This window comes from Poecilia latipinna, unplaced genomic scaffold (genome assembly GCF_001443285.1).
Source record: "Poecilia latipinna isolate Pla-1442-1.1 unplaced genomic scaffold, P_latipinna-1.0 Scaffold3537, whole genome shotgun sequence".
Lineage (NCBI taxonomy): Eukaryota > Metazoa > Chordata > Actinopteri > Cyprinodontiformes > Poeciliidae > Poecilia > Poecilia latipinna.
Window position 1 is genome coordinate 19,154 of NW_015116153.1, and position 24,982 is coordinate 44,135.

The 24,982-nt window shown below is 38.4% G+C and overlaps 1 protein-coding gene across 2 annotated transcripts; it reads left to right on the forward strand.

Moving 5' to 3' along the window:
• parvaa (parvin, alpha a) lies at positions 1-24,853 on the forward strand. Of its 2 annotated transcripts, XM_015024134.1 has the most exons (13): positions 1-270; positions 6,801-6,890; positions 7,983-8,053; positions 8,585-8,687; positions 9,246-9,386; positions 11,255-11,370; positions 11,594-11,652; positions 13,267-13,286; positions 13,386-13,447; positions 14,166-14,234; positions 14,610-14,711; positions 23,224-23,296; positions 24,142-24,853. In XM_015024134.1, exons 1-13 carry the CDS (start codon positions 135-137, stop codon positions 24,216-24,218), a joined length of 1,119 nt encoding a protein of 372 aa, XP_014879620.1. In that variant the 5' UTR covers positions 1-134; the 3' UTR covers positions 24,219-24,853. The 2 variants fall into 2 exon arrangements, with proteins under 2 accessions (XP_014879620.1, XP_014879619.1); XM_015024133.1 differs by lacking the exons at positions 1-270; positions 23,224-23,296; positions 24,142-24,853 and adding an exon at positions 2,513-2,810 and having other exon boundaries at positions 14,610-15,301.
• Positions 24,854-24,982: the final 129 nt, after the last annotated feature.

Genomic DNA, 24,982 nt, shown 5'->3' on the forward strand with positions numbered 1-24,982 from the left:
CGTTTCCGCTTTAGGGAGGAGACGGTGATTTTTTTATTTTTTTTTAATGACCATACTTTTTGCTCAACTTTAATTTCCACGTCAACTCGGACAGATTTCTGTCAACTGTGTCGGATTAATCTCTTGTCTCGACGATGGCTTCTTCGCCTCAGAAGTCTCCGTCTTCTCCAAAGTCCCCGACGCCCAAGTCTCCCTCCTCCAGAAAGAAAGATGACTCGTTTCTAGGAAAACTTGGTGGAACTTTGGCGAGAAGGAAAAAAGCTAAAGAAGGTAAACATTTAGCTAAAAAAAAAAACAAACAAAAAAAAACGTACCCTGCTTGTTTTTTAACAACCCTGTTTGTAAAAGTATACGTTTTTGCAACAAAAAAATGGCGAGTCTCGCAGTTTAAACCCTCACAAACTAAAGGATACTACGCAACAAAGTTTACAAAGCTTACCCAAGACTTTGAACTCGCCTCGATTTTGGAGTCAACTGCGATGAGCACCTGAAAATACAACCTGTAGCGCCTTGTGCTTGTCTTTATAGCCGCAGGCTATGTCTGTGCCCATGTATGGTAGTAAATCCTCCATTACTGTAATATGTGAGGAATGAGGCATGAGTAAACACAGGCCCGTCTCCTTACTACTGCAAGCTGAGGCCAGCAGCACCACGCCGTTTGTAGTTTTATAAATATATGTTTAGTTATCAAAAATCTGCATCTTGGCATTCTTTTAAAAATGGGTGTTTATACTCAATTTACAGAAGTATCCATATTTTATTTACATAATCACCTCTGCCTTTATTAGTCATCCCATAACATTTTTATACTATAAAATATTTACAAATATTTTTTGGTGTGCTGTTCAAAATCCTCACGATATTGAATTTATTTGTTCATATCCTGTAAACTTCATGTTACCACACGTGGGTTTTGATTTTTTATTCATTTATTATGAACTCTCTGCCTTTTAGGAAAACAATTTAGCTTTCCAAAAAGAAGGCATGTTTCACATCTTGAAGGACAAAAAGTAGCTAAGAGACAGACTTTATTTGTTTAAGCTTATATCAGATTGCTATCAACTACCTTTTATAATGAGGATGTGTATGTAGTTACCTGAATGAGACCCTAATCTTTTTGGATATCTCTGACCTGTTTCTTTTTTTTTAAAGCAAGAAGACATATTTCCATCACAGAAAATAGAAAAAAATACAGCACCCTTTTTTTTTTTAGAATTGGTATGTGACAAGCTAACTCAAAGTAGTGTGTAGCTGCTTTCTTTTCCCAGTTTTCTGTGCTTCCATAACTCTCTGACCTTTAGCATTTTGTGCATTTTCTGAATATCTGCTGTCAGGAGACATTGTCCAACTTGCTGAATATTACATGAGCTGTGAATGCAAGTTCATAACTCCACAAAAATAAAACTTTTTGCACTCTAGCATTGCAGACACTGATATTGCTGTGGTGAAATTTTTGCACATCACCGTAAACATGCCGCAGTGCTGCCATTGTGAAACATGGTGGAAGCAGCATAATGCTGTGGGAGTTATGCTGCAGCCACCACCAGCAGAGACCGAGAGAAACAAGTCGGGGTTGATGGGAAGGACTCAGCTGAATACTGAATCTGTTAAGAGGTAGAAAAAAAATACGGATTGGGTTGGGGGGGATTATTTTTACATCAAGTTTCTGTTGTTGAAAGCATTGCAGACTGAGGAGATTTCCTCTGCTTAACTACTGTACTCAGTGCAGGTAACGTGAGACGTGTTAAGTCTCTTAAAGTTGTGCATCATGCACACTTGGTGGTTTCTCAGTGGTGAGATATACTTGGAGATGAGCCTCTTGTGGTTGTGGATGTTTCCCTTTGCTTCACCTGAATTTGCAACAGTTACCAAGCGTGTTGGATTTCAAGTATAGAAAATGTGGCTAGAATATTTGAAAAAGCCTATTCTAGACATTTAGTTTTGCTATTTATATTTTTTGCGGAGTGCTGCTTTGAAACTAGAGCCTGTGGTTCAGATGTCAGTCACTGCTGAAGGCTGAAGGTTTTATCACTTTATGAAAAAAGGTCTCCTTCAGCTGGATGATTACTTTGTGTCAGTCAGGATTCTGTTGCACAGCTGAGCCCAGTATTTATTTTGCCTTTTTTTTTTTCATTGGTCATTCAAGCAATCACATTATATTCCTGCTCGTTCATATTCACTCCACACACACACACACACACACATGCACACACACATGCACACACACGCACATACTCTCTTGTATATACGCACAGAGCAGCGTGTGGGATGTCTGCAAAGTGTTTCAATGATTTGATGGAAAATGTGGGCCGGTCTCTCTTGTGCTGATGATTGAATAAATTTAAGTCCATGCGACGTTTATGGCAGTGGTTGAGTGTGCCTCGGAGAGAGGGGCCGCCGGCTGCAGCGGGCAGTAATGACTGAATGAAAGCAGAAAAAAAAAAAAAAAAGGAAAATGTTAGAGCGGAGGTAGAGGATGAGAAACAGGAGGGAAACTATACGACTGGGACTGGATGATATGAAAGAAGAGAAGGTCAGGAGGCTTTCAGAGCACGAGTGCAGCCTTGTGCATTGAACGTTGGTGCAAACCGAAAGGACAGCTCATAAATCTGAAGAAGAAATACACAATTCTTAATCCTCATTGAATATTGAGCAAATGTCAAACTTACTTCTGGGTTTAGATGTTAAACCAGAGGCGATTTTAGAGCACAGTCTGTGGACAGTGAGCTGCAGGGGAGGAAACTGGTCCTGGTGGCCAGGAGAGGATGCTTGAAACAGAGACATGGGCTGTGGAGCGTTCTGCCCTCCAGGTAGGACACGGAATCACTCACCATGCATTATTTTGTAGTCTTTTCTATTGTAGGTGACACTGGTAGCTTTATGTTATTGTAATCTTTATTCAAGCAGTTTGATGGATCCTTTCGTTTTATGTTGGAGCAAGGAGGGAGGAGCGATGCGCCGCGAACACACGCTGGGTGCATTTCAATTCCTTTCAATCTGGATTGAAATTGAATTTACACAATGCATATGCCTTTTTTTTTGTTTTTTTTTTTTTTTAAAAAGGTGACAGATTTATTTTGCAGCACTAGAGCTGATTTTAAAAAGATCGTTGTGGACGAGCTTAATGTAACAGCTGGTGAATAATATTGTGCTAATTGGCACAGTGTTGTTATACTGCAACTAGAACTTCAAGTGAGCATGTGTGTTTGTTTTTGTTTTTTTCATGTACTGAGAATTGAAGAGTTTTTCTTTTTTTATTTCAATTCAATACAGCTCTTAAAACTACAGCTATTTATAAAAAAATATGTCTTCCACCTGACCAATAGAAGTTGGATTGAGGATCATTTCTGTCTGACGTCCAGTGCGGCCTGTGCAATAAAAGTTGTCAACAACGAGGCATCTGGAGAGACTTCAGATTTTTAAAATGTTGGAAACATCTATTGTGGTTCACATTCATGTAATAGCATCACACGGTTGATTTGGAGTTCAGGGTGCACATACATAATGGGAATTCCCCATTTTATCCAAAATGTGCTCTGTTGGGTGTTGGGTTTAGGTGACTATTGTAGTACAGTGAACTCAGTAATGTTAAACAATCCAGTTTAAGATGATTTGAACTTTCTGACATTGTGCATTATCCTGCTGGAAGTAACCATCAGACATGGCTGCATTGTGGTCAGAAAGGTACGGACCCTCAGCAACCAGATTAAAGCATACTTGGCTGGTACTGACAGGGGCCCAAATGAAAATATTTTCTATACTACCATTTCCCAGAAGCTGCAGGCATTTTTTCCCCCAATCTGTTATTGTGTTATTATGGTGAGCCTGCATGAAACGTCGCCTTAGTTTTCTGATCTCGGCCAACAGGAGCAACTCCAGGTGGTCCTCTGCTGCTGTAGCTCATGTTCTTCAGGGTTCAATGTGTTGAACATTCAAAGTTATTATTCTACGTCCATTAGTTATAACAACTAGTTATTTAAGCTACTTGCTCCCCTTCTGTCATCTCAAAACCGGTCTGTCTGTTCTTCTCTGACCTCCGATATCAACGAGGTAGGGCTGGACAATAAAACAACAACAATATATATCGACTCAAGAGACACATGATCAATATCAATAGATCATACTTCCGATAGAATATTCAATATTTACTCTATAGAATATTCACCGAACTCCAATCCAGAACAGCATTCTGGGAGACGTAGGCAGAGGAAAGGCTTCAGCCTCTCAACCTCCCACAGCAAGCTAAGCAAGGTTCTCTGAAATGCTCAGAACAACCTGTCTGCCACCAACAACAAAGCCATATTTAAAATTACTTAAATCCCCCTCATGCCCCACTCTGATGCTCAGCTGAAATTTAAGCAAGTCATCTTCACCACATCTGGCCGTCTAAATGCATTGAGCTGCGGCCAGGTGGCTAGCCTTACAAGCAATTCAGCAGGGGTAACTAATTAAAGAGGCCATGGAGCGTCCATTAACAGAATATTTAATATGCCTGTGTCAAAGATTTAAATTTTGATGGGCAAAATAGGGCATACTGATTTCTATATTCATTCTTCATTACTACTCTCTGGCTAGCTGCTGGGGGACTGAACACAGGAAGTAAAAAAAAGAGAACGTTTAACTGTGAAACAATGGCAGATATCGGGACACCCTGGGGGGTAAATAGCTAGAAAATCACCGCTGAAAGGAATCTGTGAAATCTGGTTTTGAAGCAGCCGATTGATTATTGTTGAGCTGCTGTGTTACTTTTTAGGGGCCACAAGTTGCTCCTCAGTAACTTGCCTTTAAATACTTTATTGTTATCCAATGAATTGACGCCGAATGGAAGACTCATTTCAGAAGCAGCAGAAGCTTTTAAATCACCACTTTACCTAATGGGCTGCAGTATGAAAACAGTGAGTGACTGAGCAAGAACGAAAGTCTGAGAAACTGAATTATTTAAAATAACATTACTACATTATAGAAACAGCATTTGCTGTATTTCTACCTCACGTTTTAAAAATTTAAAAGTGACATCACTGACACTCGGCATACGGTGACTCTTTCCTTTTTTCAGTCCTTACATCCATTCTTTCGTGTGTAAAAATTTCAGCTTTTACACACTGAAATCGTGTTATTTTTATTTTTTTTTGCCTTTGGCATCGCAGAAGAGTATGACATCCACGTCATCTAAATTTTCTGAAATATGTCTGTGAGACCAGTCAGCTGTTGTCTTTGCTTTGAGAAACCAGAAAGTTATCAAGAAATGGATGGGATCGTGTGTTGCATATTAACATATCCAGGTAGTCAGTCTGGTTGAGCATCATCATGGTGATGTCGGGTGCTAGATTAGGCACATATCACTCTGCAAGAATATTCACGCACTCCTCTGTATGATGCGATGTGTGTGTGTGTGTATTCATGCAGATATGCGGGGTGCATGCAACCACTTGTGGGTGGTGTTGATTGGGAGGATGTTGTTCCAGTGAGGGCAGAGAAATTCGCAGGATGTTCACTTCATGCTCCTATAACACTCTCTCTCTCTCTCTCTCTCTCTGTCTCACACACACACACACACACACACACACACACACACACACACACACACACACAGCAGAAATAGATCTCCCCCAATCAAACCTCCTAAGGTATCCGACACACTGAGAAGAAAGGCGTGCTGGGCTTCTGTAGAGCCCGCTGAGAAGCAGGAAGCAGGCTCTCTGTGTTTGTCTGATGTCAAGTGGCTATTGGTGGAGCGCTGCTGCTGCTGAAGGCTGTTTATGGAATCGAGGAAACGTTTAGGGAGTTGTCCAAACTGTTGCTGAAGCACTTGAGAGATAATAATAATAAAAAAACGAATTTCTTTTTTTTTTTTTTTTTTGCCTAAAGGAGTGGTTTTCTTTGATGAAGATGTGTTTGAAGAGTTCTCCTGGATTATTTTATGATTCCTATAAAGTATAGAAAAGCATAGATGTACATGTAATTTTCAAAACAAGGATTGGAAACATATTTTACTCCCTATCCTCATTAGTCTCAAACTGTGACAAAAAGTATATCTGGTGGTACTTAAAGGAGATTTGAGCATCGATTGTTACTCTAAGTACCAAAAACCCAGTGGAAACTAAAGCAGGCGACACGGAGTTGAGAATAAATGCTTGAGGCTTCTTAGTCTATGTTTTGTGAAGTCAGCACTGGGATCTGGGAATAACATCAAACCCTACATATACCATTAATGTTCAGAAAACCGGTGGGATTTGCTCAATCTTGAATTAATGCCAAGGAGAGTGGAGAGAGGGGAAGAGATGACTCTAGGAAATGTGATTGATTCTTTCAGAACCGCTTTGCTATTCCATTATGTAATCAGATTATGACCCATAAATGCATCGGTCGTCATTGTTTATCAACTTTAACGTTTCATTTTCTGTTCGTCCCCTCACTGTTATTTGGAGGGCCCACTTTGTTTACCACGTTGCGACTGCGGTTGCACTGGGACAATACGAAACCTTCAAATAAGGCACAGACACATTGAAATACATTTTGTTTTCAAAATAAAGAGTATCAAAAGAGACATTAACCATCTGATTTTACATGATTCAGCTTTGAAAATCGCTCATTAATTTCTCTTCTTAAACTGTCTAATTAAATACGTAATGTCTTGTGAAGTGCTACGAACAAGCAGGAAACAAACCTTACCAAATTATTTAACCACATACAGGGAAAGCTTTACAAAAGTGAGTTGAGCCTCTTAATAGCATGTTTATTAACCACTTTATGCTCAAGGTTCATTAATCTGATTTGTTTTATATCCTCTTTTTCCACAGTATCCGAACTTCAGGAGGAGGGGATAAACGCCATCAACCTTCCTCTCAGTCCTTCACACTATGAGCTGGACCCTGAGGACACCATGCTGGGTAACCCACTGTCACACCCACACACACATCCACACCTGTGGACAGATGATAATAAGATGAAGATGCAGATTCAGATTAAGCATGTAGATTATTTATTACTTATGTTACTGTGCTGTTTTTTTAATAGGTTAAAATAAGTTGAATAGGGTTCCGGTTGACCGGCTTTCAAAATGTCCAAATTTTGATAATTTTTGTATGCCTGCTGTCTCGGAGTTCACAAATGGTATGACTCCAGTTAAGCACATCCATGCACTGTTGGGAGGGTATTTTATTTGTTTCAGCTTGTCCTGAAAATGCTCATTTTTGCAACAGACTACACAACATTCCCGTGGTGCTCAAGATATTCTCAGCAGTGCGTAAAAGTATCCCTAGAGCTTCAAGGGTAGACGGTACTGAGTGGAAAACACTCAAAGTTAGCCATTTGCAGAAACAGAAAGAGACGTACGCAGCAGTTTGAAAAGCAGCTGTATTTTCTACAGCCTGTGGAGACATTTCTGCTGTTCCTTCATGCCGCAGGAAAGTGAAAGCGCTTTCAATAAGGCAGAGAAGTTTGTTTTTATTGTCTTTTTAATATTTTAACCTGTTTCTCTCACGGATGGTGCTAGTTTTAGAAATGATGACAATCTTGCGGTTATCTCAGAGTTATTCTCTAGGGAATACACAAAGAAGCATTGTTTATAGTTAATTAGCTATCCACACTTGTTCTAAATTCTGATATGAGCTGCTTAAGTCTCCAATGTGAACTCTGTAAGTATTTTGTCATTCTTTTAAAGTTTTAGCTATGCATGATGCCTCTAATGTCGGTGACCAAGGCTATCAGCAGAAATACTTGAACAAATACTCTCATTGTTTGACTTGTTTTAGAACTTAAAGGAAAATAGAAATCGATTAAAATTTGTTATTGGACAGTCAAAGAACCAAAAGATCAGAAATCGACCTCGAAAGTTTGATTGGTGCATCTCCAAATATAAAATGCTTGGAGCTCTGTGATTTGACAAATAAAATGGCTTGATAAGAAAGTGAGAAACTCTTGATAGAAAATAAACAACTCATGAGCTTTTTTTTCGCTTGTGACATTTATTTATTTATCAGAGGAGAACGAAGTGCGCACCATGGTGGACCCCAACTCCAAGAACGATCGCAAACTGCAGGAGCTCATAAAGGTCTGAGTTTTTAAGCTCTGTATTAAGCTGTTTGTGAAAGTACTTGTTTTAGTTTTTTTTTTCCCCCAGAGGAACTCCAAACATGTTTCAATTTTTAATTAATATTCAATCACTTTTTGTTATCTTTGATCATTTCATCTTTACCTTTTTTTTCTTCTGATACAATTGTGGAAATTTTTTATTTTTTTTAACAGCATTACATGTATTTTACAGATAAAGAAACAAGCACAGGTGTCTGGGCATTAATGCACAGGGAAATAAAACAAATGCAGACAGATATCACGCTGTTCTGTCATTTTCCGATATGCTCAAATGTGTTTTCTTTATGGTTTAGAAATTAAAACTAAACCATAAAAAACTAAACCATCACTAAACCTGTTTTCTTTTGTGGAAGCTTCACTTCTCTTTGTGCTTGCTTTTCTAACTACTAACCCCATTATTTCAAAATTTCTTGCATAAATTATATATTTCAAATATTTACCTTTCACTTAGACATTTGCTCAAACATTTCCCCGTTTCTCTGTGATGCAGGTGTTGATCGACTGGATAAACGACGTCCTGGTGGGCGAGAGGATCATTGTGAAGGACCTGACTGAAGATCTGTATGATGGGCAGGTTCTGCAGAAGTTATTTGGTGAGAGCTTGAACCCTCACAGAATCTGGCTGGACTACTTTAATGCACCAAATCACACATTTTTCCATGTTATATTAAAGTTTGTTTTTGTATTTGTTCTCTGTCTCTAAAGATTCTGATTAATCAAATTAATAAAAATCTGTGGAGTTGTTCGGTGATGAACAATAACCCTACAACAATCCCAAAGCATAAGAAATGCAGGCAATGGAGGTTGAGTTTGGTGAAGGACTTTATAAAATAATCACAAGATTCCTCATTTTTGCCATCGACTAGCTCCAAAATTGGTTGAAGGAAGTGTGGCTGTTTGTAAAATGAAATTGCAGTGATTGCAGCCATCTGACTCCTTCAGGACTAAAACAAAATTCTTGCAAGCTGTGGAGTATTGTGTTAGAGTGGATTTCTTTCTACAACCAAAAATGAAGATATTGAGTCAATTTGTTTCTCAAGTGCTCCCGACATCATTGACATTAAAAAGACTAAATCAAACTAACCGAATACTCATTTAAGCCCATTTTAAAGCTCACCTGCAGAGTGTTATCTCATTCATTTGTGTTACAGAAAAGTTGGAAGGTGAGAAACTGAACGTCGCAGAGGTGACTCAGTCTGAGATCGCCCAGAAGCAGAAGCTGCAGACCGTTTTGGAGCGCATCAACGAATCGCTCAAGCTGTCCACCAGAAACATCCGCTGGAATGTCGACTGTAAGAAAGAAATATGACATTTTATTTGTGCTTTCATGAACTGACACTCAGCCTGTTCAGTGTCTTCTCTCAATTTCTACGTATTTCTGAGCAGTGTGTTTTTATTTGGACTGCCTGGTGTGAAGTATTACGCCACAAAAAATATAAAGATCAGAATTATTTTGATCTTATTTGGATTTGATTTATATTTGGCTTGCAACATCACCACTAGAATTAGTTTTTTTTTTTTGTTTGTTTTTTTGTTTTTTTTTCAAAATAATGCACACTTATCTAAAAATCCACAAAAAGAGTTTTCAGTTTTTATTTGCCCTGTAAATCCTTTTATTTCTGTATTTTAAGCCGTCCCCAAGGTTCTGCATCGAGCTTTGGTTTCGATTTTTGGAAGGTGTTGTAATGAATTTACCTTTAAAAAGATGACCTTGTCCAAATCTATTAGAGTATAATAAAGATCTGAGCATTTCCGGGAAACAGAAAAACAGGAAAATAACATTTTAACACACTGCTGAATTGTAGGCAAGCTTCAGTGTTGTTTTATAATTAGTAAAAAAAAACAAAAAACAAAACATAAAACCCAACTATGCAAGGCTTTAAATTCAAATATCTGAAAGATCTTTGGGTAAAATCTAGAAAATGTATGGAAATTATTTCATTTTCAAATGGAAAATCTGTACAAAGACTTAGATTTAAGCTCCTATACCACCACATGAACTCCACAATGGTCAGAACAGCCTTTTAACTCCACCAAAAAGAAAATGTAAAGGGAAAAAGAAAACTGATGAACCAATTTTCTGTTTCAGGAAGAAACTTGCAAACACAAAGAAAAGGGAAAAAAATCGATAAAGTGAGAGCAGTGCACCACAGAAGGACAGTATTAAATGCATTTCTTTCATAATAAAAATAAAATACTTTGACATTCTTACTTGTGTTTCTGCTGGAGGCTGTGTCCTTAAAGCTATTGTTGTGAGACGTCCTCAGAAATGCAAAGGAGCACAGTCAATAACATGGAATGTAATTGATTTCGCTGTCCTTTTATTTGAAGAGCTTTCTCCTAATCAATGTTGTTTTGTTTGTTTTCCTCTGATCTCTCATTTGATGTTGTAGAAACACCCTCATTCCTGAATTAGCCTGCTCAGACCCCTTACATGCGAGGACGATGTAAAGAACGCCCTTTTAACGCTCACTTTGTGACGCAGTAATGCCACTGACTTCGATCGGAAGCTTCAGACTCTTAATTGATTCTTTGATTGTTTTCTGGATTATAAACCCTATTTGCTTGCTTGTTTGTGCCTCACGAGATGAAACTAAACAGTTTGTTTGTGATGGAGCAAATCGTGCACTCAGTTTTTAAATTTTATACACAGAACGCCATGAAAAAGAGTTTGATCCCGTATGGATTTCTACTGTTTTTGTGGAGGGGGGGGAGGGTTTATGCGTCAGATCTGCCAAAAAATAAATAGCAGACACAGATAACCAGAGGAAAGGTCAACCAAGTGCATTTTTCAAAGGTTGATTTCATTTAATAAGTGGAAACTCACCTTACCCGATGTGGAAAAAAAGGTAACACTTTATTTGAAGGGGCGTGAATAAGACTGACATGACACTGTCATAAACACCTGTCATGAACATGAATAAGCCTTCATGAATATTTATGACTGTTGTCATAAAGCGTCATTCGGTAAATTATGACACTTTTAATACAAAGTTGACATTATTCAAAATGTCTTTGTTATGACAACTTGACATTAACCAAGAAATCATTACTGATATAAATTTGTTATAAAAGTATTACTGATTGCACTTTAAAAATTAGGTAACTTTATGTTATTAAAGGTAAAGTTTAAATCCTGTGGTTCTTCTTCCCATATCAGCGGTCCATGCTAAGAGCATAGTCGCCATCCTACACCTGCTGGTGGCGCTGTCACAACACTTCAGAGCGCCAATCAGATTGCCAGACCATGTTTCTATTCAAGTAGTGGTGGTTCAGGTTGGTGTCTTTTTTTTGTGTGTTTGCTAAATTGTGCACTATTTTACCATGTTTACTGAAGCTGGTGCCTTTTTATGTTAATACTCTTAGATTTTTTTTTTTTTTTAACTTAGTCTTAATTTTCAACACCTTGTTTTTTTCTTCTTCTTTTTACTTTTTCCTCTCATATTTGGCAGCACAGCTTACATAACATGTATACAATGAGTCCCTTTGTGTCTTTCAGAAGAGAGAGGGCATCCTTCAGTCCCGGCAGATCCAAGAAGAAATCACTGGTAACACAGAGTGAGTACATGTCTTTGTGTTGGCCATTCTTACACCTCACCGCACACTTCTGCACCGCTGAAAGATATTAGAGTTGGTGCTACAAAGAAACCTCCCGATAAAAACTTTTTGCAAAACACATTGTACTCTTGAAGCGCAAATAGCTCAGCCTTTGTACCTTTTCAGACAAATGTGTGGGTGGCGTTAGGTCACGTAACTCTGAACTGCCGACCACTGTTGTGTCGACACAAAACAACCAACCAGAGATAAAACGGTTTAACGGACACAAAATGTCTGATTTTTTTTGGGCACGGTGTCGCCTAAGTTTTGCCCCGACACTGAAACGTCCAGGTCTGAAAAAAAGGTACCTGTTAAGAATTTGTTGTTTGTTAATATTAAAAACAGAATTTAAAAGATTTAATACACAAAATAGAAAAAAACACAACCTTAATAGTACCATAGAAATATATCGCTATAGTATATGTTGCATTTATGACATATCATGTAAATGTTTTTTTCCATTTGTGCACACTGATGAAAAGAAAACACTGGAACATGGGAACTACGCAGATCGGTTTTATAGAAGTTTTAGCTTGCTTTAAAATAAATAACACCTATATTTAGGACTTAATAACCTAAAATAGGCTACCTAAAAAATGATCTTCTCTCGTTCAAATATAGATTTAATTTCCTGAGAATTTGAAGCTTGCACCCCCCCTCTTTCCCTGAGCCAGTGGAACAAATGTTGTGCACAGGTGAAATGACGACCATTGTATCTAAACAAGCACTGTGATGGCACCCTCAGCTGAAGAATTAGACAATTTTAACCAAGCAGAGCCTCTCTCGGACTTTTTGTCTCCCCTGTGAGGGAGTCCTGCAGCCTGACAGCAGCGACGAGGGAGATAACAGCAGGCCAACACTCGCACACACTCACATTTGGTTGTGGTGGATGTATAGACTGCTAATAACATACACACGCACACACACACACACACACACACACACACACACACACACAATGGTGGTCACAGTGGAAATGGGTTATTACCACACCACCAGGACCGTTGCCCGGACCTGCCCGCGTTTGCCATCAGAGATTACACCGTGAACATGTGTGCGTGTGATTTCTGTGTGTTTGTTTGTCTGTGCGGCTGCCATTTCTCGCTGGCCTGCCCGCTGCGATATCTTTGCCTTCGGGGACACTCATGCTGCAGTGATCCCTACCCTCCAGAACCACCTGAGCCTTTCCAACAAAAGCCTCCTCCAAAGTGCGGACGGTATAATAACAGACAAGAGGCCCTTCATTCCCACAGAAAAGCAGGATGTTCTGCACAGACATGTCTTCATTTATTGTTTTAATACCCTGCAGTATTTGAGGTGATTGCATTGTACTGTAACATGTGGCTGTTGTAACAATCCCCAGTTATTTAAACACCTAGGGTAACAATCTGTGTCCATTGTTAATCATATTATTTCGAGCTGGCTTTATTATTACTGTATTGTCATTTGTTTAACATAATCCCTCCATTCGTTGCATTCCTCGGTGATTGAACCTTAAACATTCCTGTTTATTATGAACATTCAAGTGTGAAATTCTCAATATGAAAAAAACAGCTTCTGATTTTTTTTTTCCAGGGCTTTTTCTGGCAGACATGGTAGGAATTTAATATAAATATACATATTTTAAAATTTTCCCTTTCTTGCATCCCTTTGTTATTTTGTATTTATTAATACATTTTCTTTATCCTCCTCAGAGCGCGATGCTTTTGACACCCTGTTCGACCACGCTCCAGATAAGCTGAATGTTGTCAAAAAGGTATCGAGGCTTCACGGCAGCATCGCAGATTTATCTGTCATCTCTGACACAGTCATGCAGAAGTGTGACATTTTATAATGAAACAAAGAAACCCAGTGCTCACATACAATCCTGAGCGTTATGGAACTTTTAATATTTTCAGTATCTCAATAAAGGTGGGATAGTAAATTAGAATATTGAAAACGTTGGTATTACTAGACTTTTCTGTTGTCTTAAGGTTGGAGCATCTATCCATCCTGGTCACTGTAAAAAAGTTAATGTCTATATTTTTTTTTTTACATTTTAAAATTTGTTTAAAAATGGCTGATAACTTTAAGGATGTCATTTTAGGGAAGTATTAACATTGACATTAGAAATGAGTAGGCTATATAATACCTTTTAAAGATTAACTTCCATCAAAACTCTCAAAAGTGTTTGACAGGAGACATGATTAACTTTTTGTTACATCATCGATCATTTTACTTTCATTTTCTTCGTTTGGGAACCGAGGATGGCATTGACAGAAATTTCTTCGTTCTTGCTGTTTATAAGATTTAAGCTACTTAACAGCCTGCGGTTGTTTACATGTAATCTATCACTGAAATATGAGCTGCAGGCCGACCAGTCAGAGAAACTGGCCATGGGATTGTTGTCTCCAGATGATGCATTTTCTATAGTTTCAAAAACCAATTTAATAGGATGGTTTTCTATTCATGATCGTTTCTTTGTTGTGTTCCAGACTTTGATCACTTTTGTGAACAAACACCTAAACAAGCTCAATCTAGAAGTGTCTGAACTGGACACACAGGTGAGTCTCATATTCTACCTGTTTTAACCTCACAGCTAAAATGTCATTTAAGATTCAGGAGTTGCCTTGTCCTTGTTGACCTGGGCTCAGTCCAGCTGCTTTGCATCCATCTTTATTTAAAGGGTTCTTTATCTCATCAACATGGAACCTATGTGGAAGTTCTTACTACACAAATTAGGATTTTCTTTTTCTCATGCCATACAGGAAATGAAAAGCTTTTTTTAGTTTCTTACAACCTTTGTTCCAATGAAACTCAACCTGTCCAATTGATTACTGTGATGGCAAAACTGTTGACCAGCTTCTTTAAACAATATAATTTTTCCAGTTGCATCAAATTTGTCTTCATGTATTTTTTGTGCATCTGTTTTTGTTTAGTTTGCAGATGGGGTTTATCTGGTGTTGCTGATGGGTCTGTTGGAAGGATACTTCGTACCACTCTACAACTTCTTCCTCACACCTGAGAATTTTGACCAAAAGGTGCAAAGTCTTGATTGTCTTTCTACTTCATTACCTCCAATGAGCAAGTAGAAGGCATCTAATGGATTTCTTTTTTTTTTTTAAGTATCTTATTAATTAAAGAGTCATCCAACTTGGAATGAGAACCGTTTGAAACGGAGACCACGTCTTCGGTAGGGAAGTGTGGAAAATGAATCTCACCTTAGCTGTTTGTTGTATCATTTAATGAAGTTAGAGGAAACACAGAAGTTATAAGAGGATAATAACCAGAAAACAGGTTAAGAAGTTAGGATGTAAAAATGCCTCGGTACTCTATGTGGCCGTGACAGGTTAGAGTCCTGGCCTGTTGAACTTTGAACTTTGCCGTATGTCTTCCCCTCTTTCACAACCCACTTTGCTGTCGACTGTCAAATACAATAAAAAAACGATTACAGTACTTTAGACTGAAATCTGCCAAGGGAATTACAATTTTTTTTTTTTTTTTGGCTGAACTGTATATCTGTTGCATTCCTTTTTTTTTTGGTTTACCATCATAATCTGATTTAAATGACTGAAAACATGTTTGACATGTAGAGTTACATACATGATTAAATCCTCTTTCTTTAAACTCTGATGCAGTGTCAGTTTTCACTACACTGCAGAGTGCTAACCTGTCTATTCTCAACCAATCTCTCCTGCCAGACACAAACTTGAAATCCCCCCAAAAACAACACTAACACCACTTTCTCCCTCCATCTGTATTTCGTGAAGTGTTGTCCACTCTGCTGCATTGTTACTCCTAGTTTGTTTGTTTTTTTTTTCCTTTCTGAGCTCATCTTCATCCTGACCCACAGTTTAAGCAACACTCTTAAATCAATACTCCATTTCGGAGGAGCCTTCTGTGCTCGGAGCCAAGACTCTCCTCTCAGTAGCTTGATAAATGTCGCTCGTTCTCCCCGGAGCCCATTCGGCTCAGCCGCTGGCCTTCGTAGTACTATGGTATTCTGAACAGGCAATCTGCGGACACCACAGTAGCCTTTTGTTTGGGTTTTAGCCAGCAGCCCCTGCCAAGCTGCGGAGCAGAATGGGCATCGGTGCTACAATGCACACAGCCTTTCCTGGCCCAGAAGAACAGGCAACGGCCCCACAGCATCTGTAATCTCCTATTGCACAGGGAAACAGTGGAGTGGCTCAGGGGCTCGGCTCTGTTTCCGTGTGTGTGTGTGTGTGTGTGTGTGTGTGTTCGAGGCCTATCAACGATACACCAGGGGTGGGCTGAAAAGTAGCACAAGGCATCAAGAAATCACTCCTGCTCCTCCTCACTGGATCTCTTCTTCAGGCTCTTCCTTTCTGCTTTTTTGTATTAGATGGGCTTAGGTCACGCTTTTCACACAATAAGCCTTTGTTGGGCAAAGCTTTTAGTACTTCACAGCAGGAAGGGTATAGACACACACATACTAAGAGCACACACACACAAACGATGGGCAGAGAATAGAAAACATCTTTCAACTGTTAGCCTCTTCTCCCTGATTGGTCTTCCTCTTCCCCTACAGTTTTTTTTCACTCTCTAGAGATTGCAGTAGAAGTTCTTCTCTTGGTTTCCTGAACACAACTGGATCTCTGCTCATCCGACACTGTAGGTCTGTCNGGCGTGAATAAGACTGACATGACACTGTCATAAACACCTGTCATGAACATGAATAAGCCTTCATGAATATTTATGACTGTTGTCATAAAGCGTCATTCGGTAAATTATGACACTTTTAATACAAAGTTGACATTATTCAAAATGTCTTTGTTATGACAACTTGACATTAACCAAGAAATCATTACTGATATAAATTTGTTATAAAAGTATTACTGATTGCACTTTAAAAATTAGGTAACTTTATGTTATTAAAGGTAAAGTTTAAATCCTGTGGTTCTTCTTCCCATATCAGCGGTCCATGCTAAGAGCATAGTCGCCATCCTACACCTGCTGGTGGCGCTGTCACAACACTTCAGAGCGCCAATCAGATTGCCAGACCATGTTTCTATTCAAGTAGTGGTGGTTCAGGTTGGTGTCTTTTTTTTGTGTGTTTGCTAAATTGTGCACTATTTTACCATGTTTACTGAAGCTGGTGCCTTTTTATGTTAATACTCTTAGATTTTTTTTTTTTTTTAACTTAGTCTTAATTTTCAACACCTTGTTTTTTTCTTCTTCTTTTTACTTTTTCCTCTCATATTTGGCAGCACAGCTTACATAACATGTATACAATGAGTCCCTTTGTGTCTTTCAGAAGAGAGAGGGCATCCTTCAGTCCCGGCAGATCCAAGAAGAAATCACTGGTAACACAGAGTGAGTACATGTCTTTGTGTTGGCCATTCTTACACCTCACCGCACACTTCTGCACCGCTGAAAGATATTAGAGTTGGTGCTACAAAGAAACCTCCCGATAAAAACTTTTTGCAAAACACATTGTACTCTTGAAGCGCAAATAGCTCAGCCTTTGTACCTTTTCAGACAAATGTGTGGGTGGCGTTAGGTCACGTAACTCTGAACTGCCGACCACTGTTGTGTCGACACAAAACAACCAACCAGAGATAAAACGGTTTAACGGACACAAAATGTCTGATTTTTTTTGGGCACGGTGTCGCCTAAGTTTTGCCCCGACACTGAAACGTCCAGGTCTGAAAAAAAGGTACCTGTTAAGAATTTGTTGTTTGTTAATATTAAAAACAGAATTTAAAAGATTTAATACACAAAATAGAAAAAAACACAACCTTAATAGTACCATAGAAATATATCGCTATAGTATATGTTGCATTTATGACATATCATGTAAATGTTTTTTTCCATTTGTGCACACTGATGAAAAGAAAACACTGGAACATGGGAACTACGCAGATCGGTTTTATAGAAGTTTTAGCTTGCTTTAAAATAAATAACACCTATATTTAGGACTTAATAACCTAAAATAGGCTACCTAAAAAATGATCTTCTCTCGTTCAAATATAGATTTAATTTCCTGAGAATTTGAAGCTTGCACCCCCCCTCTTTCCCTGAGCCAGTGGAACAAATGTTGTGCACAGGTGAAATGACGACCATTGTATCTAAACAAGCACTGTGATGGCACCCTCAGCTGAAGAATTAGACAATTTTAACCAAGCAGAGCCTCTCTCGGACTTTTTGTCTCCCCTGTGAGGGAGTCCTGCAGCCTGACAGCAGCGACGAGGGAGATAACAGCAGGCCAACACTCGCACACACTCACATTTGGTTGTGGTGGATGTATAGACTGCTAATAACATACACACGCACACACACACACACACACACACACACACACACACACACAATGGTGGTCACAGTGGAAATGGGTTATTACCACACCACCAGGACCGTTGCCCGGACCTGCCCGCGTTTGCCATCAGAGATTACACCGTGAACATGTGTGCGTGTGATTTCTGTGTGTTTGTTTGTCTGTGCGGCTGCCATTTCTCGCTGGCCTGCCCGCTGCGATATCTTTGCCTTCGGGGACACTCATGCTGCAGTGATCCCTACCCTCCAGAACCACCTGAGCCTTTCCAACAAAAGCCTCCTCCAAAGTGCGGACGGTATAATAACAGACAAGAGGCCCTTCATTCCCACAGAAAAGCAGGATGTTCTGCACAGACATGTCTTCATTTATTGTTTTAATACCCTGCAGTATTTGAGGTGATTGCATTGTACTGTAACATGTGGCTGTTGTAACAATCCCCAGTTATTTAAACACCTAGGGTAACAATCTGTGTCCATTGTTAATCATATTATTTCGAGCTGGCTTTATTATTACTGTATTGTCATTTGTTTAACATAATCCCTCCATTCGTTGCATTCCTCGGTGATTGAACCTTAAACATTCCTGTTTATTATGAACATTCAAGTGTGAAATTCTCAATATGAAAAAAACAGCTTCTGATTTTTTTTTTCCAGGGCTTTTTCTGGCAGACATGGTAGGAATTTAATATAAATATACATATTTTAAAATTTTCCCTTTCTTGCATCCCTTTGTTATTTTGTATTTATTAATACATTTTCTTTATCCTCCTCAGAGCGCGATGCTTTTGACACCCTGTTCGACCACGCTCCAGATAAGCTGAATGTTGTCAAAAAGGTATCGAGGCTTCACGGCAGCATCGCAGATTTATCTGTCATCTCTGACACAGTCATGCAGAAGTGTGACATTTTATAATGAAACAAAGAAACCCAGTGCTCACATACAATCCTGAGCGTTATGGAACTTTTAATATTTTCAGTATCTCAATAAAGGTGGGATAGTAAATTAGAATATTGAAAACGTTGGTATTACTAGACTTTTCTGTTGTCTTAAGGTTGGAGCATCTATCCATCCTGGTCACTGTAAAAAAGTTAATGTCTATATTTTTTTTTTTACATTTTAAAATTTGTTTAAAAATGGCTGATAACTTTAAGGATGTCATTTTAGGGAAGTATTAACATTGACATTAGAAATGAGTAGGCTATATAATACCTTTTAAAGATTAACTTCCATCAAAACTCTCAAAAGTGTTTGACAGGAGACATGATTAACTTTTTGTTACATCATCGATCATTTTACTTTCATTTTCTTCGTTTGGGAACCGAGGATGGCATTGACAGAAATTTCTTCGTTCTTGCTGTTTATAAGATTTAAGCTACTTAACAGCCTGCGGTTGTTTACATGTAATCTATCACTGAAATATGAGCTGCAGGCCGACCAGTCAGAGAAACTGGCCATGGGATTGTTGTCTCCAGATGATGCATTTTCTATAGTTTCAAAAACCAATTTAATAGGATGGTTTTCTATTCATGATCGTTTCTTTGTTGTGTTCCAGACTTTGATCACTTTTGTGAACAAACACCTAAACAAGCTCAATCTAGAAGTGTCTGAACTGGACACACAGGTGAGTCTCATATTCTACCTGTTTTAACCTCACAGCTAAAATGTCATTTAAGATTCAGGAGTTGCCTTGTCCTTGTTGACCTGGGCTCAGTCCAGCTGCTTTGCATCCATCTTTATTTAAAGGGTTCTTTATCTCATCAACATGGAACCTATGTGGAAGTTCTTACTACACAAATTAGGATTTTCTTTTTCTCATGCCATACAGGAAATGAAAAGCTTTTTTTAGTTTCTTACAACCTTTGTTCCAATGAAACTCAACCTGTCCAATTGATTACTGTGATGGCAAAACTGTTGACCAGCTTCTTTAAACAATATAATTTTTCCAGTTGCATCAAATTTGTCTTCATGTATTTTTTGTGCATCTGTTTTTGTTTAGTTTGCAGATGGGGTTTATCTGGTGTTGCTGATGGGTCTGTTGGAAGGATACTTCGTACCACTCTACAACTTCTTCCTCACACCTGAGAATTTTGACCAAAAGGTGCAAAGTCTTGATTGTCTTTCTACTTCATTACCTCCAATGAGCAAGTAGAAGGCATCTAATGGATTTCTTTTTTTTTTTAAGTATCTTATTAATTAAAGAGTCATCCAACTTGGAATGAGAACCGTTTGAAACGGAGACCACGTCTTCGGTAGGGAAGTGTGGAAAATGAATCTCACCTTAGCTGTTTGTTGTATCATTTAATGAAGTTAGAGGAAACACAGAAGTTATAAGAGGATAATAACCAGAAAACAGGTTAAGAAGTTAGGATGTAAAAATGCCTCGGTACTCTATGTGGCCGTGACAGGTTAGAGTCCTGGCCTGTTGAACTTTGAACTTTGCCGTATGTCTTCCCCTCTTTCACAACCCACTTTGCTGTCGACTGTCAAATACAATAAAAAAACGATTACAGTACTTTAGACTGAAATCTGCCAAGGGAATTACAATTTTTTTTTTTTTTTTGGCTGAACTGTATATCTGTTGCATTCCTTTTTTTTTTGGTTTACCATCATAATCTGATTTAAATGACTGAAAACATGTTTGACATGTAGAGTTACATACATGATTAAATCCTCTTTCTTTAAACTCTGATGCAGTGTCAGTTTTCACTACACTGCAGAGTGCTAACCTGTCTATTCTCAACCAATCTCTCCTGCCAGACACAAACTTGAAATCCCCCCAAAAACAACACTAACACCACTTTCTCCCTCCATCTGTATTTCGTGAAGTGTTGTCCACTCTGCTGCATTGTTACTCCTAGTTTGTTTGTTTGTTTTTTTTTTTTTCCTTTCTGAGCTCATCTTCATCCTGACCCACAGTTTAAGCAACACTCTTAAATCAATACTCCATTTCGGAGGAGCCTTCTGTGCTCGGAGCCAAGACTCTCCTCTCAGTAGCTTGATAAATGTCGCTCGTTCTCCCCGGAGCCCATTCGGCTCAGCCGCTGGCCTTCGTAGTACTATGGTATTCTGAACAGGCAATCTGCGGACACCACAGTAGCCTTTTGTTTGGGTTTTAGCCAGCAGCCCCTGCCAAGCTGCGGAGCAGAATGGGCATCGGTGCTACAATGCACACAGCCTTTCCTGGCCCAGAAGAACAGGCAACGGCCCCACAGCATCTGTAATCTCCTATTGCACAGGGAAACAGTGGAGTGGCTCAGGGGCTCGGCTCTGTTTCCGTGTGTGTGTGTGTGTGTGTGTGTGTGTGTTCGAGGCCTATCAACGATACACCAGGGGTGGGCTGAAAAGTAGCACAAGGCATCAAGAAATCACTCCTGCTCCTCCTCACTGGATCTCTTCTTCAGGCTCTTCCTTTCTGCTTTTTTGTATTAGATGGGCTTAGGTCACGCTTTTCACACAATAAGCCTTTGTTGGGCAAAGCTTTTAGTACTTCACAGCAGGAAGGGTATAGACACACACATACTAAGAGCACACACACACAAACGATGGGCAGAGAATAGAAAACATCTTTCAACTGTTAGCCTCTTCTCCCTGATTGGTCTTCCTCTTCCCCTACAGTTTTTTTTCACTCTCTAGAGATTGCAGTAGAAGTTCTTCTCTTGGTTTCCTGAACACAACTGGATCTCTGCTCATCCGACACTGTAGGTCTGTCAGCAAACCTTAGAAAATGACAGACTAAAGAAAGTATCATTCTCATGCTTCAGACATCATAATTATGACATAATTTGTCTGCACGTCACCCAGGGTTTCCCAGTCAATCTGGAAAAGGAGCTAATTTAATTTCAGCATTTTTTCATGTCCAGAAGCAAATGGAAAAAGTCAAAAATAAAGTTGAAAATATGTTTTTCCACATTTGTTTTCCTTATCTATTTTGTAAATGTTCTTTCCTCTGGTCCTCTTTTTCCTGTTCTCCTTTGTCTTCCCTCTCTCCTATTTATACGTCTTTCCCTCCTTGTTTCTTTATTGGCTTGGTTCTCTCCCTCCATCTTTGTTTCCTAATTCACTTCTGTCATGTCTTCTTATCTCAGTTTTCTGCTTTATGTTATGACCTTTTTCCTCCTTGGGTACTTCCTTCTTTTCTTCTTTGTGCCCTCAGTTTCTTACTCCTTTCCTTCCTCTGTTGTGACCTTGCTTCCTTCCTACCTTCCTCTAGTTATGTGCAGATTAATAACTATTAAACGAAGCTGAATACAACAAAGTTTTCTATTGATCATTTAATCTAAATTATAAGTTTTCCTGCAGAAGTTTTATATTTTTTTACAGTAAACCTTTGCATTTCTCTAAAAATACGATGTAAACAAAGATTTTCCCTTTTAAAATGTAAATTAGATGTAGCCACTGACAGCAATAAATGAAATCTATATATTTATACATATGTGCAAATAATAAGTGTGAGTTGCAAAGGAATCAATTTCTATTTCTCCCTGTAAATAAGTATTAAAATGAAGGCAGTTACTTACAAACTGCTGCATTTTAAACTGTGCTTAATATTTTTGAGTTCAGTTAAATCTAATTCATTAGATTTCATAACTTTTTCTACACAAATATGACTAAGTGCGAAGTAAGTGAAATAGATTTGGTGGGCTGCACAAAGTTTGCACCTAAACACATGCGAGCTCAACATTAATCAGTGAGCTATACAACTTATCATCAAACATTTATTCAGAGGGAAAATGTGTCAGACCGGCTAAATGCTGAACTTCAGCATTTAGCATAGAGTAGCTGTGAATAATTTTGAGTGGCCTCAATAAAGAATGGTAACAAAAAACTGGCAATTCAGCAAATGTAACTGATGCAGATTGACACATTTTGTATTTTTTTTTAGGATGATATTTTGAATGCTTTCATTTTAAATAAGTAAATAATTATGACCCCTAAGCTAAATCCACTAAAATAAGGTGTTGAAAGTATTCATTGTTGAGGGATTATTATATAGGCTTCTTCACCAGTGACATCATAACTGGCTACTGACTCCCCTAGCGATCTATATAGATGGAATCACTGTCTGGACCTTGGACCTTTTTTGATGCTGGTGATGGGGACATGTGAACATTAATAATTTAAGCTGCTGGCTTTTTTTCGTGCTGCTCTTAAAGGCTAAAGTACTTGCAGAGCAACAGCTGTGCATGAATAAACCCACCTGAGGTGTGTGTGTTCCCTTGCTAGAAAGTGTGACGGCATTATCTTTCTCCCCACAGGTTCACAACGTGTCGTTCTCCTTTGAGCTGATGCAGGACGGTGGCCTGGAGCGACCAAAACCCCGACCTGAGGGTGAGATGCCTGTTTGTCACTTTTATGCTTTCCACATTTGCTTTTTTTTTTTTTTAACTGTACCATGTCCTGAAAAGGAAACAATGACTGAAACAGTACTTGTCTTAACTGTAAGTAATATTTTATGCCTAAATTGGGTCAAAACATTTGATGTTAAAAGACTTTCTGTAAGTGATGTATTCCCTTTTTCATGCATCCATTCTGGCAATTTTTTTTTCTGGAAATCTAGAAAAGAAAGACATAAAATTTTTGAAACAGCCGAGCCAAAGTTCAGAACTAAATTAGAATGGAAATCTGTTCAGCTATTTGAAGAGTTCTGTGGACAAGAGATGTTCTTGCAATCTGAACTCATGGAAAGGGAAGTGGGCAGAAACAGAAATCAGGTCAAGATGTGGTCAGACCCCTACCAAGCTAAAACATTTAAAAATGAAATCAAATGTATTGCTTTAAGGTTGTGCATGCTTCTGAAACCGTGTTTTTGCTGATTTTTCCATTTAGTTATTTAATTTTTCTTTACTAACAGTTCCTTGCTTTTCAGTTGTCTTGTGCAAGCTATGCATATGCCACATTAAAAATGGAAAAAGTTTTGAAATATTTTAAAATTCTATTCATTTTTTCACATTACAAAAAACATGGACTGGATGGAATATGAATGATGGAATAGGTTTCTGGCATTTATTTGCATTTATTTCTCTGTTAATGATATTTGTCATAACCATCCAGGCTTTGCATTAAGTTTTTCTTTTTTTCTTTATGCAAAAGGAAATATTTGCCTATTTGGTTTTCAGATAACAAAAAAATGCTCATATTTGCCTAATCTTGAATTCTCTTGTCGTTTTCCTCAGACATTGTGAACTGCGACCTTAAATCAACTCTGCGTGTCCTGTATAACCTTTTCTCCAGGTACAGAAACGTGGAGTGAGCGTCACACTTCACAAGTGGGAACATGTTACAGCGACCACCACGACGTTCTTATCAGTGTTTTGTATCCTCTGTGTGTTTTTAATATGTCATTTTTTAACAAATGCATGAATCACATTCAGTCTACTAGATAAGAAATCACATAAATCTGTATCTACTTCAACTCCTGCAGAGACATGCAGCTTTTTAAATAAATAAATAAATAAATAATACAATAAAATAAAAATAAAATAAAACTTTTTGTGGAAAATTGTAGGAACGTTTTGCAGATTTAGAGCTGAAAAACATTCAGACATATTATCAAAGCTTAGGTAAGTCCATTGGTGTGTTACCCCCAAACAAATATCATGACCACGTTTCCGATTATCTTTATATTTTATCTATAAAAGCGAAAGAAAGACAAGAACGTTTATGCATATTTATTGTGCATTTTGTCACCCCTTTTCCAGCAGTAAGAAAATGTCCTCCAGGTTTGTTTATGTCCTCATAAGTGCCTTTGTTTAAACCTGTGAATACTATCAGCTTGATGATGGGAGGAATGTGCTCCAGCTGTCTTAATGCTCCAGATTTCCTTTGCAGACAAAGTAGAACGCTAAAGATTTTTGACCAAAGCTTTGCTGTACTCGCATGATTAAATACTACATATAAAGATCTTACTAAGCAGCTACTTACCTATTTGTATTTTACTCCATAAAATTTGTTTTCTTTTTTAACTGAGGTGCATAAGCACTATATATGTAACTATATATATATATATATATATAG